We start from the raw sequence: 18,302 nt of genomic DNA, 5'->3' as shown, positions 1-18,302 counted from the left end.
GGGAGGTGGTGGCATCCCCGTCCCTGGGGGTGTTTAAGGAAAGGTTGGACGTGGTGCTTAGGGACATGGTTTAGTGGTGACATTGGTGGTAGGGGGATGGTTGGACCAGATGATCTGGGAGGGCTTTCCCAACCTTAATGATTCTGTGATCTGTGAGCTACGCAGTATAAGTAAAACACTGAGGGTCATATCATATCTCTCCCCAGGCTTGTCTCTGAGGGCACGGAGCTGGCTGCAGCACTCGCGGGTGGGTTTGTACTCGGGGGACCCACACTAGCAGAGGGCCACGGACAGCCCCAGCGCCTCACCCCAAGCAAATGGCTTCAACAAGGCAGCGGGCACAGGGCTAAATGCAGCCGCGTGGGGAAGGGCATGGCTGTCTGCAGCTCCAAGCAGAGCCTCATGTCTCATCTTAGCAGCAGCCAAGGCAGGATAGAGGCGGTTTTGCTGTTGACACCAAGCCGCGAACAAATCCTCCCCCTGTTAACCCCACGCCCAGCCTCTGCACGGCCCCGACCTCCCCAAAATGGCGGCGGGGAGGCGCCGCCCGCCCTCACGGCGCTGTCGTAACGGCGCCGCGCTTGGCGGCAGTGCCGTAAGGCGCCGCGGGCGGCGGAGCGGGGCCGCCATGGACCGGAGGAAGAAGCCGCTGGACGTGGCCGCCTCCTCGGTGAGCGGGCGGGGGCGGCCGGGAAACGGACGGGGGAACCTCCGGCCTCCCGAGGAGCCTGTCGCTGGGTTTATAAGCTGCGTGAGGGCGACCGGGTGCCCGCTGTTTGGTGCCGGCCCCGGTCCCCGCTGCACCGAGCACCGAGGGCCTCGCAGGCCCTGGAGGCGCCTCACAGCCCGGCGGGGCGATAACGGGGGCGGGGGGGACGTGGGCTCCTTCCCCGGCCTGCCTTGAGGCCCCCGCCAGGGAAGGTTCGCTCAGGAGCCGGGGGGAGGCGGGGTGCTGGGGACCTGGGGGTGCCCCGCCTGGTGAGGCCGCTGCGCTGAAGTTCCGTGTAAAACAATTAGTTGGGTGCTTGTGTAACCGCAGTAATACCGTTTTTTTTTTTCACTAGAAATGCACTTGCTGCTTCGTACGGTAATTGCTGTGTATGCATAAGGTGTATCTGCGTTGTTTACTTACTTGTCTTTTTTGCCGCTGATGTAGCTGGTAGACCTCAAAGCAGAACTCTTCCGAAAGCAAGAAGAATTCAAGAAAGAAAAGCTATTGAAAGATGCTGGCATCTTTGCAAAGCCCAAACCCCTTAATAAGGTAGAAATATTTTTCCATTGCTGTTTTTGTCATTCTTTCTCCTTAAACTAAGGCAGTTCATATGTATTGAAGTCTAAATACAAAAGCATTCAGAGCTGTGTTACTATTCAAATGTTAAATCTTTAACACAAGAATGTTTAAATTTCTATCAGCTCATTTACAGATTATATTCTTGTGCACATCAGAAAACTCATGCCTATCTAAATCATCTCTTAATCTTCAGTCCTTAGGGAGCTTTTGTAATTACAGCAACAGATGTTTGTTTTTTTCACTCCAGTAATTTGTATGCTTCCCTGAAGGATGGAAGATGAGAGACTCTTCCAGAATCACTGAACTTTCTTGATAAATGCTCTGCTGCGTGCTCCTCTGTATCACAGTGTATAACAATGAACGCAGAGTTCTCTCATTTTAGTCTTTACTGCACGTTTTCTATTCACTCTGTGGCTTTCTAGTAGTAAAGTTGTCATACGTGAAGGACATGAAGCATTCAGTGTTACGCTGTAAACAAGCAACCTGATTGTGTTTTATATCTAAAATGAAGGTAATAGAGAATAAAAATGAAGGTAATAGAGAATAGAAACCGTACATCGTTTTCTTACTAGTTAAATAATCAGAAAGATTGTTTGTATTATTTTTCTGTAACAGCTTTGCTAGAATAGATTTTGTCCGATTCCTGAGTGCCTTCTTTGCTTCTCAGCCTGTCCTTACCTATCATGTTGTATGGCAGTCTGTGTAATTTAGGGCAGGCTTGCTGTATTGTACAGCACAGCAGGTGTGTGTCTCAACTCAAACATGATTAAGAGGTTATTTACCAAACCTTCACGATTGATTTGCACGGTTTGCATTATGAAGTTGAAATCTTTTTCAGTCTTACTTTGGTGTTTTATTTGTTGTTACAAAATTGCATTCCCCAGAAACCAAGTATCTGGAGCAAACAAAACACAGGAGTTGCAAGTCGAGCTGAGAAAGATGTTGAGCAGAAGGCAGAAGAGGATCAAACGTTAGATCAATCAAGGTAACTCTTAGGCTCTGTAAGAAAGGAATGCTTTGTAGAATTTGTTTTTCAATGTTTAGAAAAGCACAATGAAGAAGTTAGGCGGATATTAGACCAGCAGTTCTCATCAGACCAACAGGGAAGACCAGTATCAATTCCATGCTCTTTACCAGGAATGTACAAACTGCACAGCAGCAGTCTGGTGCTCTAGGGATACTTGCCCTTCCTGTATCGTAACTGTCTATGTCAGGTTACGGCTTTTGAGCGCCCTCTTTAGAGGTGAAATCCAGGGCAGTGATGCGCCAGAATTCACGTTACAAAGTGTATCTTGGACTTGACAGAAAATGGCTCACTCTTTTTGCAAGATTTGACTGATAGTCTAAATGGGTTAGTTATACAGTAAAATATACAGTGTAACCCATTTGCTGCTTTTCTGTAAGCATCTCCTAGCTCTTCAAAATTGTCCTCTACCGTTCCAGAAATTAGTTAAGGTTTTCTCCTCAGTTTCTAAAAATAAGTGTATCTCCATGTTATTCCTTCCTTTTTCCTTCCTTCCATCCTTCCAAAACAGTTTTTCAGTGTCTCATTCCTGCAAATAGTGGTCTCATTTCCAGTATTTATCTGACAGGTTGTCGTAGCTTTATAGGGGTGGAATACTAGTGGCTTCATATTCCTGTCTACTTGATAAATTACACTAAAGGTTACCTCTGTAATTTCATTAAGATTACTTTCAGTATAAACTCTGGAACTGGATATCTGTGTATCTTCAGAAGCTTCAGTTAAGGTTCAAAATAAAAAACAGGCATAGCTCAGCTTCTAGTAAATATTTCTAGCGCTCCTGGTACTTCTCTGTCCCATTTACCTAAGGATGAATTGGTCATTTTGAGCTGTGTTTGGAATTGATGGGAATACAAACATTTAGGGTGTTTTTTTTTTCTTTCTCAGGAAGAAACTAGAAGAGAAAGCCAAGCTGTACGAGAAGATGACAAAAGGCGACTTCCCAGGTGAACAAAACTAATCTGAAATAATTATTTATGTGACATAACATAAATACTCATTTTAAAATTTAAATTACTAAACTTATTTTATAAAAAATAATATACGTAATAGAGCGATATAGATACAAATTTGTTTCAAAAGTACTGGTTGGCCTTTCTGACTGTCTAGTGATTTACAGCAGCTACACTGAATTCACTGCTTACATGGGAAACTTTTTGGATCTGTTATATGGAGTGATTAACAAGGGTTATTTCCCTATGAAAGAGGGAAAAAATATAGGTACTAGAGAATATAAAATTGCTTTTTGAAGGGCAGTGTGTCCTAGTAAATCACCATGAGCTTGTTTCAGTCTGCCAGTCATTAAATGGGTAGAATATATTCTGTTTTTTCAATACAGAATCTTAGAAAAACAAAATTAATTTATTCTCCATTATGCACTCTTTGCATTTCGTTGCTGATTTTCTATCCTTCATTCTAATTGTTGGACTTTATGAAGAGCAGAGGAGTAGTAGGGGAGTCTGGCTGGTTCTTGTATGAACGTTAGTCATGCAGCTAATAGGGTTAGAGAATTATAGTCTGTCCCTTTCTTTTTCACACATGCAATCCCTTGCAAGAAGTAATTATTAAAATAGAATCAAAATCTCCTTGCTATTAATCTCTCACGTTGTCTTTACCAGTGTCCATCTTTGCCAAATGCGATCTCACCACTTTTCTCCACTTTTTAAAAGTACGCTAGTGACTGCATGCTGCCAGCTTACCAAATTCTGAGCATCAAATCAGTATTTGAACTGTTGTGTAACAAACTCTGGACTTCTGAAATAACTAATGAGCAGAGAATATTTTAGTGCAAAGATTGCAACCTTTTTTGTAGTCTACAGGAACAATTAATTGCTTTAGAAAAAGCTCGAAGGCTATATTCAGAAATAGAGGAGCCAATTTATACCTCCAAGTTTGTTTGGCCCCAAATGAGATTTAAGTATTCCCCAGAAGTACGGTCAGGGGCATTGCTGGCAGCTGAAAAGTTGATTGCGACTATTATGTATTGATTTTGTGTTCAGTTCCGTTCTTTTCATGGCTGTTCTCTAAGAATCGATTTTCTGCCTTAGATGAAGAAACTGAAGATTTGTACCTAGTGGATTTCACTCAGAAGATCATAGACAAACAGCGAGAAGTACAGGAACTGTATCAGAACGAAGCTGCTAAAAAGACTTTAGAAAAAGAGATGGATGATGAGGAAACTGAACCAGAAATGGAAATACCACCACCAGAGGACCCAGACGAAGAATGGTTGGTACTACTGAGTGGGGTGATGCATGGGAAAATAACTCTGTTCCCCAGAATATGTGGAGTGACACTGCTTTTTTTGATTCATGTTACACATTGAGAAGAGGTGGTAATATTCTCTTATTTCGTGTCTCGTTAAAAGACAATCCGTAGTGTTATTTTCCATATAGGTAACACTGCAATAGAGTCCTCCTACAGGCTTTTGTGAAAATCAGTCAGGGAAATGTACTGTAAATGAGACATGGTGCAATATCCTCTCATTTTCTTGCAAAGTTTATGGGAGTTCTGATTGCAGGATTGATAGGATTTTATACACTTTGGTGTCTTGCACTGAAGTCTACTTTAGCAAAACGTTTTTTTCTTACATCTGTGTTCTCTAGCTGTGTGGGATTTACAAAATGAGCAGTCGTTTTTGTTGTATGACCTCCTCATAAGAGGGAAGCTCTGACTGGGAGAAAAAAAAACGTGATTTTCCAGCATTTCTTCTACAGTTTAACTACAAAATTGCAAATAGCCTGTGGCAATTTTCTGTGACATTTCAATAACTAGTTTTTCAACCAAGATATTAGGATTAATTATGAAACCAGTCCCACTAAACATTTTCTTAGCCAGATTGTGAAAAATGCTTATGGAACGGAGATTTTAATTCTGGTAATCGGTTTAAAACGGCAATTAGCAAAATGAAAAAGAGCACACCAGTTTTCCAGTTTATTAGGCCACGATAAGATTAGCAATGTAATTTTTCAGAATAAATTGGGAGAATGAATCCAGGCAAGGGACCAGAAGATTGCTAGGCTGGAAAGGCAGATATACCTATTACTGGTATCGTACTGAAATTCAAGATGAAACTATCAGTGATCTGATGATGGGCTCAAACTACTTTGTGTTCTCATCACAGTAAGTTTCAGAATCTTAAACCAATAAATTTTACTGTTCATATTGTGCTTTTCTGTCATTGCCTATACCTCACTTAAATGACCTATGTTATTAATACATCATCCATCTCAGTGAGGCCATTTCCTAATGAGGGTGCTGGCATAATTAATGCAAATTAGTCTGCAGCTATATCTTTACTATAGAGAATGCAAGTAATTTTTGTGTGTGTGTTGTTCTTTTTTTTTTCTGATGTTACATTATATACTCAGTGCCCTTTCTTATTATACTAAGCTCTGGATATCCGTAGAAATTATGTAAAAATGCTAACTTACTAAAAGCACAGATCTTTAAAAGTTTGTTTGGGAATTAGATTGCCAATCATACGTTTTCAGCTGTAATGTTAATTCTTTAAATTGGGATAATAGAGGCCACTTGATGCCAGAGAACTTCCGAGAATTATTGGACAATAAGTACAGCTCTCTATCAGCTTTTTTGACAACTGTAAATTAAGTGTTCAAGACTATAAAGAGCTGTATAAGAAGCCCAATATGTGCTTCAAAGGAACACTTTGAATTTTAGTCAGCTTTTGTTGTGCAAGCTGAATGAACGCTATCAGCCTGTTCTAAATGAGCTTTGGACTGATAATTGAAGTATATTGTAGCAATTTCATATCTGCAAGAAGTCAATGCTTCATCATTATTTTCACCCTGGGAAGCAAGTACTAGAATCAGTTTTATTTTGGTGTGAAAACTGATATTGTAACTTTTGAATGTCTCTTTACACCACCTTAATATCAAGGCAAACAGCTGGCTCAAAGTGGGGTTGAGTAAATACCTGTGATAGAACTGTCATAGGCCCTGTTCAGAGCGTAGCCTCGGGGGTCTGATAGTTGAACGGTAGAAGTAACTGTCATACGTGGAGAGACTGAGAGACGATGAATACTTTTTGGAAAGTGTCACTGCTTCTGTCTTCTGGTTAAGAGTTCTGTAAGTCTGAAAATAAAAGTTTTGTGTGAAATTTCCTTTGCTTTCGTTACAGGGTTGATTATGTCGATTCCTTAGGCCGATCTAGACGCTGTATGAAGAAGGATTTGCCAAGTCTACTTAAAATGGATCAGGAACTTCAAGGGAAAAGGTTTGGTTTCTTTCATGGAATTACATGTTCCTTGCAGTATTTAACATAGTTATTTTTAATGAGAAGGAATAGAGGTTATGTTTTGTTATCGCATTCCCAATCCAGAATCGTTGAAGCTACTTCCTTCTCTCTGTTTACTTCAGGCCAGCTTCTGCTGATTACTACATTGTGCCTTAAAAAATAGCCAGAGTAGTTACAGTGAAATTGTGCGTGACAGTGGCTTTATCAAATTTTCTATTATAAATTTATACAGTATTCCAAGGCTTCTGTTTATTTCACCTTGGCAGCTGGCAATTGGAATATGTGGCTGGTGTACTGTTTTTAAATTGCAAGAGAACAGAGGCTACGGATGTGAAATAAAAGCATAAATGAAATTTTTAATAAACTACCAAGGCACAATATTTGATGGAAATGCTGACGAAGTCTAAGACCTCACTTATAGACTATAGCTTGTAGAGAGGAGTTTTAATAAACTGATTTAGCAATCTCTTGGATATCTGATGCATCTCGTAAAACTGTGGTCTTTTTATGCAAAGTGTATTTTATACCTTCCAGAAAATACCAGAGAAATGATTCCTGGTTCTCTTTAATCTGGAAACTTGATAATCTTTTAGCAAAACCAACAGCATCATGACATTCAAAGTGAATTTGTTATATATCCATTTGTTTGGTTTTTCTCTTCTGTTACTTAGGTGTTTTAACAGCTTTTCTGTTAAAATTATTATGGCAGCACTGAGAATTGTTTTCAGAAAATAATCTAAAGGTACCTTAATGGAGCTTTTACTGCTGCTAAAGTGAAAATTCTTTCACGCTGGCAACTTATTAGTGTTTTCTCTCTATTTTAAATGTAAGATGGAGAATATGGGTGCTTTGAAATTGCAGTCTCTGGATTTATATCGATGACAGTCTGTCAGCAAAACCTGCTTCAGTTAATAAAAAAATCCTGCTGCTTCCCTTGAGAAAACAAAAATATCTCCTACATTGTGTATTAAAGGTCATGGAGTTCTAGGGTAGATGGCTAGCTTTTTGCTCTTTCAAATACCTCTCATTTTCTTATGTTAAATCTGAAATATTGCTATATGTGGTTGCTAGCATCCCAACAGATGCAAAAAAAAAAAAAGTGAACATGTCATTTCTTGTTCTGTGCTTTGGTAAAGATTTCATAATGCCTCCAAGAAAGGATACAATTTGTTTAAGTATCTTACTAACATGTTCTTCTACTAGTACCTTCTTTTAGAAGTGGTTTTATATTTGTCTTTACCTTGTACCATACTCATCAATGTTGCATCTCTCGGTGATGCCTACAGTGATCTGTTCTCTAAAAACTGCAATAGAGGATTAGACACAATCATAATTTAATCGTTTGATACTGTAGAACCAGTAACTTCTGCTCTATAATAATCCCTAACTTTTTTTTTTTATTAGACTAGACCCTGATGGGAATACTTTGCTATCTGAAGATATGAAGAGAGAACTTCAGAGACAGCAGTGGGAAAAAGAAGAAGAAGAAGCCCTCAGAAAACCCATGGGACCCATACATTATGAGGACATCAGAGAAAATGGTATACTTCCATATTTTATATCATTTATCTTCATGTAGATACTGGTTTTAGAGGAAGCAAGGGAAAGTTGTTTTTTATTGCCTGTATGGCCAACTTTAGGTATGTGTTAAATCGCATTTGTAATAACTATTCAAACTACCAGGACATTCACCTAGATCTATCTTTCATCAAATTGTACTTTTCTCAAATATATATTTCAAATTTGATTTCATCTCCCAGTTTTCTCCTTCAGGAAGCTTCACTTCATGCATCATCTAAACAAGCCTGTTACAGCCATAAAAAATAGTGTGGCGTATGTTGTAACTCAGTGCCTGAAAGCAGGGCACATGGTGCTTGTAGCTACTGTTGATTGTAAACTGAGTGTAACTTGAACTTCGTTAACTTTTTCTTTTCAGAGGCCAGGCAGCTTGGTGTTGGTTACTTCGCCTTTTCTCGTGACCAAGAGCTTAGACATAAACAACGGGCAACACTGGATATGCTGAGAGAGCAGGTATGAGTCTAAAAAGCAAATTGCAGTGTAAGAGCATCCTAGTTTCAGTAGTCACCATCTTTGGTTTGTTGTATAAGTCTTACACTCAGTGATGCCTGCATTTAACTCCAAAAAAAAATTGCCCTCTTTTTCCCTTTTGAATCATGGTACCTGAGGATTGCTTTTATTGTTTAGTGAAGGAAGACATGTAGTTGATTATAGTAACACAGGAAGATTAATTCATGTTTTTTTCTTTACTGTTTAGACACTTGATCAAAGAACTAAACGTGAACAGATAAAAGAAAAAAGGAAGGCAGCTCTAGAAGCCAGGCTGTCTAAACTTCGAGCACGGAAGGTTAAGAAATTAAGGGAAGATGGGTTAGAGGAAGAGGCAGCAAAACTGGAGAACGGAGGTATGATTAGTTGCCTTTTTAAGTTAAGTACTTGCTGTTTCATCTTGTACCTGATCAGTGAGTGGGCAGGCATCCTCTAATTGATGTAGGTTTGGGCATTTAATATATTGCTATTATGTATTTTATATATATAAATTGTATAAATTAAAATCGCGAGAGTTCATATAACTATGTGTAGATATAAAATCGTGCCAGAGAGAGCTTAATAGCGCTGGAAGAAATGTCATGCGTAGATGTAGTCCTTTTTGGATTCATGTCTGACAGCAGGAATTGTGCGAGTTGAGCTGTTGAAATTGTACTGGCTGGTTTTTAAGATGAGCAAGATAAAAATATTAGCAAGTTGATTCTGATACCGTATAACACATGCTCTTACAATTTTAGTGCAGTCTGTAAATTGGACATACAACCGGCTTTTAGGATTTGGGATGATGAATTTGAGTTCTCTGCTGTCTCCTGTCTGACACTACTAGATACTTGTATTGTCTATCTCCCACTGTAAATTGTAGCTGATATTTAACTTGTCAGAATTCTAAGCAAGCGATTAACTGTGAAGTGTTCTGGAAATGACGAAGAGCAGTGTGCCACTGCTAACTGTTACTATTGTTCAGAAGAAGAATGTAAATTGTTTTCTCCAGGATTACCAAAGTGGAGATGCGTGCTAATGTTCTTATTTTTAACAATTTTCTAGTTTCAGTATAATACTCAGCACATTCATTTTTGGGTTCTTAGGCAACATATTTTTCAGCAGTTTCTTTGATACAACTAGAAAACTAATGAAGTGTCTCTTGGTAGATGGGTTTCCTGATTATCTGGATTATCCATTATCTTTTCTGAATTAATTAAAAAAAATCCCTATTCAGATGCATTTCATTGTTGAATGAAACTAGATAACTACTATAAGCTCTATAAATGCAATTAACTGTTGCTTCTTATTCTTTCTATGAAATTCATTTAGGAGATTTTATCCCGTTACTAACAAAAACTATTCTCTCTTTCTGCGAAGTAGAGGTGAAAGATGCTACTGGTCCAGTACAAGCTGAACAGGAGGCTCCGAGAGCTACCTCAGCAAGTAGAAAGGTAGAGGTTGTCATCCAGGAGAGAAGAGATACAAAGCCTGGCGTGCCTTATGTCCGTGAGTGGGATAAAGGCAAAGGTAAGGAAATACGGATTCAGAAACACTGTTTGGAAGCGGTGTACATACTGCTGATTTCATTTCTGCTTTGAGACAAAGTATGGTAAATCTGAGAAGCAACAGGAATGAAAACTGAACAGATTTTTACTGTTTTTAGAGAGTAGGTTTGGGAGATCTTGAATCATCTTTCTGTTGCAATGCTTCAGAGCTATTCTTAATCAGAAGTCAGCAGCTGTTAGAATAATTAGAATATCTACCACTTCTGGTGAAATAAATAAGTTACTGGTTTTTCCCCATGAACACTAAAGATATTACAATAATCTCCGTTTTCTAGTAATTAAGATCTTAGTGCTGTGATTGGTTTGTATTTTGATTCAGCCCTAACTAATCAGCAGTTTTTCATAACCTATGACCATGTTGTTAAAGGATCTGAAAGTGACTAGGATGAGTTACACAGAGGGTAGTGGTTATCTTTAGTGCTCAATAGTTTAGTTTCTTTTCTGTAGAAAAGGTAGACTGAGCTTAGCCAGCAATATAGTACTAGGTGAAAAGGAACTTTAGATGGCTTTAAGTAGCTGCATCTTCTGTGTTCCCTCCTTTCTGACTGATCTTCAGACACTGGCATCTGTATTTAAACTACTATTTTCCCTGTTTCTAACAGAACTGATGTTTGGACAATGGTCAAAGAAGCAGGAAGAACTCAGAGATGAACGAGATCCAGAATTTGCACCACCTTCTGATTATTTTGTGGGACAAAAGAAAGATGATGATTACAAAAGCCAGAACTTGAGCAGTCCTGAAACCACCTTTGAAAAATCGGAACCAGAAGCTTCACAAAACCAGCAGAAACCATCAGTGCAGGCCAACACCAGGAGCACTGCAGTTGTGCCACCGTCAGTGCAAGCTTACAGCAATGATGTTCAAGATAAATCAGCATCAGCGGAGGCCTCTGGCAGCGACAGTGAAGACGGGTCAACATCAGAGACTGACAGCAGCGATGATCAGGAGGGGCTGCCGTCAGCGCACGCTTACACCTGCGGTGCTCAAAACATGCCGCCACCAATGCGCGCTTACGGCTATGGTGCTCAACATGTGCTGCCACCAGTGCAGCCGTACGGCTACGGCATTCATGATATGCCCTTTCCAATGCAGACTTACGGCTACGGCGCTCAGCACATGCTGCCACCAATGCAGGGTTATGGTTACGGCGCTCCAGATGTGCCGTTTTCAATGCAGGCCTATGGCTACGGCACGCAGGACGTGCTGCCGCCAGGGCACAGCTGTGACTGCAGTGCTCAAGACGTGCCACCACCGGGGCATACCTGCGACTGCAGCACCCAAAATTTGCAGCCGCCAGGGCATACCTGCGACTGCAGCACCCAAAATTTGCAGCCGCCAGGGCATACCTGCGACTGCAGCACCCAAAATTTGCAGCCGCCAGGGCATACCTGCGACTGCAGCACCCAAAATTTGCAGCCGCCTGGGCAGTCATACAGTGGTGACACTCAAAATCAAGCACCACTTTACAAAAGTTTAGATGATATGCTGTCTTATTACAGACAAGTGACTTGAACTGAGCAAAATAATAAACAAGAATCGTAATTTAAAGAACTAAAACCAAATTATCTGTCGGCAAGAATATTTTCCTACATCTGGGAAAAATAGATATCTGTAAGTAGATTGAAATAAATCTGGAGACCTAAGCTATGTTACATCACAGCTGTACTTTTTCCCTGTTGGTTCTCTTTTTTTTTTCCCCTCTATTAAAATTCTTTAGCATTGCTTATCTAGTTTAGTGTATGTGTTTATTCTTTGCCACTAATGCCTGAACTTTGGGGTATAGCTTCTGGTTTGGAGGTACTACAAGTTCAGTAATATCTGTAGAAACGGAATGGAAATGGCAGGCCTTCTGCTGCTAAATACAAAACCATTTTAAGGAATGTTACCTACATAATCTCCTGACTTCAGAGATGGGAAGTGCAGAATGTTATCTAGTGATAGTTGTGGCGAGTACTCCGTGTGGTCATAATGCCTTCTGCATTCCTGAGGTCTGTATATAACTTGTAATTCTGTGAAGCAGATCAGAGTTGGAAAGAGGCACTGCAGAAATCAATAAATAATGATGGTAAGACTAAGAATAAAAGCTTCAGTGAAGCAGAAGCCTTGACACCTGAAATTGCTGTCTTACTGGTTTAGAAAATGCTCTTAGAATTGTTCGAGTACATTCTTCTTGCATCGTATATGCTGCTTTATTTTATTTAATACTTTTTTTTCCTAAAAGCTGTTAATTGTGGTGATTTATATATAAAAGCAGCCTGACCTCTACCAAACAAGCTTTTTTATTTCAGAATCTCAGGAAATGACAGTAATACGTACTTACCATGTAGAAAATTTTGATTTCTGAAGGCAATTTAAATACCTCCTATTTGTATTTTAAAAGCTCATAAAAGCTAGAAAAGTGTGCTAGAATGGGCAATTCCGTAGATTGCTTAAATTTAAATGGCAGTGATGTTCTCAAAGTAATGGACATCTGAACCAGATACCAAAGCAGGCAGAGACACAGATAAGGTGCTGCTCTTAGGTGTGTCAGTGGGATCTCAGGCTGTTCTGCAAAGCCTGGTGAACAGCAATGTCCCTACCACAGCAAAAAGCAGCGCTCAGGGTCACTGAGCAAACTTGTCAGCGTGCAGAACACATTCGCTGTCCCCAAACTATGTTTTAACCTCCGCTATTAAACACACTTCCATCTCTCCTCTTCCTATATTGCTTACAGCAGAAATAACACCCTGCAAGAGCACCGGTGGTACCATTTTAAAGGCACAAAATACTACAGTCTTTTTATTGCTACCAAATGGTTAAGAGACTGGAGCTTTACGATAACTTTGGGTTTCTGTTTCTCTGAACAGACCTAGAATTTCAGGATAGTATGACAATATTAATGGCAACATCCACAGTACTACTTTTTTGCTGCTGCTGACCTGAATTCAGCTGGTGAGCTTAGCATTAGGGTCTACATTTCCTCCTTTCCTTGAATCTCTTCAGTATGAATAAAGAATCTGAACATAAATAATGATTTTATACTGATGACTAAGAGGAAGAGGTTACAAGTCAGTCTGTTTTTACCAAACGTGACAGCATCAAAGCAGTCTTTTTCCTGCCAAGTTTGGCTCAACCTCAGGTTAGTCAATATCCACGAGGTGGCACTCTAATCTTACAAATTTGCCATAGGAAACTACCAGTATAAACCCGTTTACTGCTATTTATTTCATAGTAAAGTTGAAATACTCCCTGATGACCCCGATCCCAGGAGAAATTTTTCAAAACGTGTGTCACCCCACATTTAATTCTGAGTTTAAAACAGTTGCACTGTGCTTCAGCAGTTTTCTTCCATAAAGATAAGAAGCTGTCAGAACAGTTTCAAGAAGCAAATTGCCTCGGTTTTTTGCACATTGATTGAAGGCAATAATAGAAGCAAGAGGTGGAAGGAAAAGGTGTAATTTTAAGTCACTGAGTTTGTGCAATCCTGTTAGATGCGTACATAATTGTAGGATTGCATGTCAGAACTAACCCCATTTGAATAGAAGTGAAGCATTTTAAGGATGTTTAGGGTTGTGTACTTAATGCCTTCTTAGCCACTCTGTCTAGAATCACAATACGTTGCAATTATTTATAAATTAAGCCTCAGAATGGTGTTCTGAAGCCAGATTGTAACATTGACCCTGTTTTGCAGGAAAAAAATAATTTAAAAAAAATGCAGAGGCAAGGTCACAAAGCAAGTCTGTGGCACCGCAAAAGTTCAAACCCGGTTCTCCAGTCTGGCTGACTTATGCTAGAGATGTTTTGTATTTAAGACCTCACATGAATCTGTGAGTATGATTCAGAGTAGGGTATGATTTTCTTGGAGCTGAACTAACCCCTAAGAGTGGGCAAAGCATTTAAAACATTAGAGCATGACTGGAATTCATTATGGCAATCATATCCCTTTGATGGGTTTCCCTATAAACAAAGTTTGTATCTATTCTGCTACTACTTTAATCGTCTGTATTCATTTCCTGCTGCGCTCTGGGCTTTGTTTTTTCTGTGCCCTTGAGACTGGGGGTAGTTTTATGTACGTGTGTGATGTAAGAGCTGTACTGTCTTTGCATTAGTTTAACGCTGAGCTGGAGCTGCACTAAGGAATGAATGCCATTTTTAACAGTATTATGTAAAAACTCATGATCAAAGTGTTCTTTTGTCAGCTTTATTTCCATGGCCTAATATTAAACAGGAGGACTCTTGCCAGGAAGGCAGTTCAATGTCTACATTTTTAATGTAGACTTCCCCAGGAGGTACCAGTGGTGGCTCATGTTGCCTTCGGTGCACTCCACAGAGCCAGGGACAGGGCCTGGCTCTCGGGCAACGTATCTAAGGCATCTTTGTCCCACGTCTTTTTGTAAGTATTGTTTTGATATGCAAGTTATCTTTGTCCAAAATGCAAAAAGTGTTCAGGCATGCTTGAATTTCAACCTTCACCTGCCCTGTCTGGCTGGCAGGACTCAATCAGATCTCCAGAGAATCCCCTTTAGAGCAGACAATTTTCTCTGTGTCACCAAAGACTGAATTTCCTCCCCTTGGAGGGAGGGAGGGATCTGGATCTGGCAGTAAACTATGAGCATGTCAGCTAAGGCTGCTAGAAGGGGTAGAAAGTACCTGGCTGCAATTCTGTAATGTTCGAGGCAGACACTACATGCATCAAATTGCCCTTGTCGGCTGTTTTTGATACAAATGGCTCTCCAAATCCTTCAGTGGCCAATGCCTTGTACCGATACCAGTTGTATCAATAGTTCTAAAATTAAGTTCCAGTGCTGTTAGATCCTAAAGTTTCACAACTTGTAGTAAAATTGGGCCAAGATCTTCCCCTTTCTCCCTTTTTTGGTCTGTTGAAATGTCTAAAACTTACATCCTACCTTGTCCTGTAAGACCCAAGATACTGACTTTGCATCTTAAAAGCAGTTAAAGATGTTAAAAACAGGCAAGAATAAATGTAAAAATACTAAGAGCATATGAATGATTACATTTATCTTCCCCTCTGTCAAAGATACGGCCTCAAGTGGGCCATTGAAACTTGAACTTTCATAAAGATTCCATTGAAATTTAACAGTTCTAGCTGGAAGTTTACTTAGTAATTAAGAAAGTGCTTTGCTTGCTTTCTCTAATTAAACAAACTAAAATTCCTTTTTCACAGGTATAAAGTAAACGCTATTCTCAGTAAGTATCTAAAAGAAAAATAACTCCTATACTTCTACAAAGTTTAAAATGCGTTTAGCCCCATTTAAGGAGGGGGATCTAGCAGATCAAGGAGGTTGCTGTGGCGCTGTGCTGCCAGCCCAGCACTATCTCCTGTCATGATTTCAACTGATACACGGAGGTGCCAGATCATGGTCAGCCATCACCACCCACACAGTGATTGTGGTGCTTTGACCTTTAAGTGCAAAGTGCCTGAAACCTGATATATATTTATGGTAACGTGGGCTTTTGCTGATAGAAGTCTTGTATGGCTACAATAAATGGTGCTGTTCCCTGGCCTTCCAGCTCAGATTGCAGCTGTGACCAGAATTCAGAGAATGGTCCTTCTGCTTGTATCACTCAGAGGCTTCCAGGCTGTATGCAGCGGTGCTAACAAACACCATTCAGTGCTTAGCCTGTATCTTTTGCTGTCTATTGCAGGGCGTTCCTGCCCGATACCTTTCTTAAAAGCATCTTGGTCGCAGACCAACGTCTGGTTGCTTTGCAATAGTTTGTGTTCAGCTCGCCTTTTGACTGGAACAGGTATTAAGAATTAAAAACTCCCACTCCAAGATTTCACATGATTTCTCTAGTTTAAGTGAGCCATTCAGCACGTTTTATCCTTGCTGAAGCTTTTTAATAAAGCATGGTAAACACAAAGGGCTCATTTGGAAACCTTTTCATTCCCTTTCTTATCGTTTGTTGCTCTTCACTGGGTTAATGGAAGCAGTTGCTGCAGCGCTAGGTATGAAGATAGCTGTGAATTACATTCTTCTACCACTGGCTTCCACAGACAGAGACAGAGCTGGTGCTCAGTCAGAGTTTTTATTCCAGTCCTTTTAACATAGTCACCTTGGTAGTAGTTTTGTACGCTCCACATCTCATTACAGAGGTCAGAGGTTTCCAGAAATACTTAAAGCTGTGATCTGGTACTTGCTGTCTTGCAAAGCTCCACTAAAATAGGAATACCTGGGAGGCAAGCAGAATACTGCATATGATTGTTAGTGTTTGAAGAAGAAAATGGTGGTTTTTTCTGCACAGAAAGAATTACCCAGTCATTTATCCTAGCCATAGAAAATACCAAGAAAGGAGAGAAGGAATGTTGCCCTTCAACGAGAATGTGTTCGTATATCTTTTTTGAGACAGAGGCACCAGCCTTTGTCAGAGTATTTTTCCTTTTTTTAAAGCAAAAATATTTACAGAGAGAGACAGAAAATGGGCATCTTTTGTGGAAAAAAAATAATCTGTATTTTGGGTGAAAATCTTCCAAGGTTGCTTACAATGACTCATTGCAATGTCTAGTTCAGAGCCACTTTCGCTTTAAGGGGAGTGTACACAATACCACAAATCCAAGCTACAATACTACAAGAGTTCTCATAGAATAATTTTCTATCAATGGAAGTTCTGGGTAGTGTTGAAGATGCCTCAAACTAGGTATGAACTGAGCTATGTAAATATTAATACCCTCTCATGATTACAGAGGGGAGTTTGCAGTCATATTTTCTTCGTGTATGGTTGGAAATCTTCAATGTTGCACATTTCCACCTTCAAGCAAGATCTGAAGCAAGTTTATTATCCCTGATAACTCAGCTTTGTTCTTTGCTTGCTCAGCCTCCCCGAGCACTTTGAATTCACAGTTTCATTCATCTGTGCTTCCCAGCCTGAAATGGCACACGATGTACTTCCATGGCGTAGCCGGCAGCATTTTGCTGACGTGTGAATTATTTCTTTGAGCTTCCTGAAGTCGAAGTGCCTGCTTCTTTGAAAATCATGTGAAAAACCATGCCCAACATCTTTCAGTCCTCTTCCAAGACCTCATCCATGCACTGGAGAGCACTCTGCTTGCACAGATGAGCACAGCCGGGGAGGGGAAAGGCGTCCGAAGGTTTCTCAGTGCGGAGGCACGGCTTCTTGCTGCTCCAGGCAGCCTGCCAAGCGGTTCGGGCTGAGGGGCCCCAGACAAAAGCCTGGCCCACCAAGCAGGAGACCCACTGAGGGGGGCCCGCCAGGTGACAGCCAGCCAGGCTGGGCCTGGGGCGCGCGCACTGGGCCAGGCAGATCATGGTGGCTGCAGCCTAGGATGGGGGGCACCATGTCCTGAGGGGTCCCCACCCAGCTAGGGAACCTCCAGCAGCACCTCGTGTGTGTCCACAGGTCTCAGGGCTCTTCCCTAGGAGCCCAGCCAGCCCACATCCGCTGCCTCTTCCACAGCAGCGCCCCCCACCACCTGCCCACCCCGCACAGGGAGCTTCTGTCCTGCCATCGCCCTTCACTCAGGAAGGGAGCAGCCTGCATTAATTCTTCCCCCCCTTCGCCCCTGTCTCAACAAGGTGACACCCCTTCCCCAGAGTTTCCATACCCAGCGTATCATCGCTGCTATTCACTTCTAGTCACATAAGCACCGCGCCCCCTCCTCCTACGCCCTCCCCCAAGGGCATTGCTGTGAGCATAAAGGAGCTCTTGCAGGAATTCAAGGAAAAGAAGGTGTAGGCGGCTATTTGTAGGACAACAGCAAGGGGCACGGCGCTGCAGTATACCTAAGCAGCAACTACAAAAATGGTTTATTTTGGGTAGTGGTTGTCCCCAAGTTAACCACTTCTCTGGTGATGGCAGTATAGCCTATCTTTTCATTTAGAGAGAACTACCAGCTCTTATGAGAGCATGTGCTGATCTAGCCACACCTTGCACAGTTGCAAGTAGGTTAAAATCTGTAGAAGTTTAATACTCAGGTCCTAGCCCTCATTCTCAAAAAAAAAAAGGTGCAGAACTTTAAACTTGTTCTCCTAAATGACTACCAAACCAGCAGATGCACTCAACCTACAGAAGGTCACAAGTAATCTTCAAGAAGTTTCATTTCCAGTATAATCCAGCAAAGCCAATTTTAAAACAAAGCCTACAGGTAAAGAGAAAATA

The 18,302-nt window shown here is 40.9% G+C and overlaps 1 protein-coding gene across 2 annotated transcripts; it reads left to right on the top strand.

Annotated features, from left to right (window-relative positions):
* Positions 1-510: 510 nt before the first annotated feature.
* Positions 511-11,907, top strand: CCDC174 (coiled-coil domain containing 174). Of its 2 annotated transcripts, none has more exons than XM_080606912.1 (11): positions 511-670; positions 1,157-1,261; positions 2,176-2,276; positions 3,201-3,259; positions 4,361-4,541; positions 6,453-6,548; positions 7,974-8,110; positions 8,506-8,600; positions 8,845-8,992; positions 9,999-10,145; positions 10,786-11,907. In XM_080606912.1, exons 1-11 carry the CDS (start codon positions 527-529, stop codon positions 11,694-11,696), a joined length of 2,124 nt encoding a protein of 707 aa, XP_080463038.1. In that variant the 5' UTR covers positions 511-526; the 3' UTR covers positions 11,697-11,907. The 2 variants fall into 2 exon arrangements, with proteins under 2 accessions (XP_080463038.1, XP_080463039.1); XM_080606913.1 differs by lacking the exon at positions 511-670 and adding an exon at positions 737-921.
* The last annotated feature ends 6,395 nt before the right edge of the window (positions 11,908-18,302 follow it).

Source organism: Anser brachyrhynchus (genome assembly GCF_964034855.1).
Source record: "Anser brachyrhynchus genome assembly, chromosome: 10".
In the NCBI taxonomy this organism is placed as follows: Eukaryota; Metazoa; Chordata; class Aves; order Anseriformes; family Anatidae; genus Anser; species Anser brachyrhynchus.
Note: the sequence above shows the minus strand (reverse complement) of the source record. Positions and strands in the feature narration are given on the sequence as shown.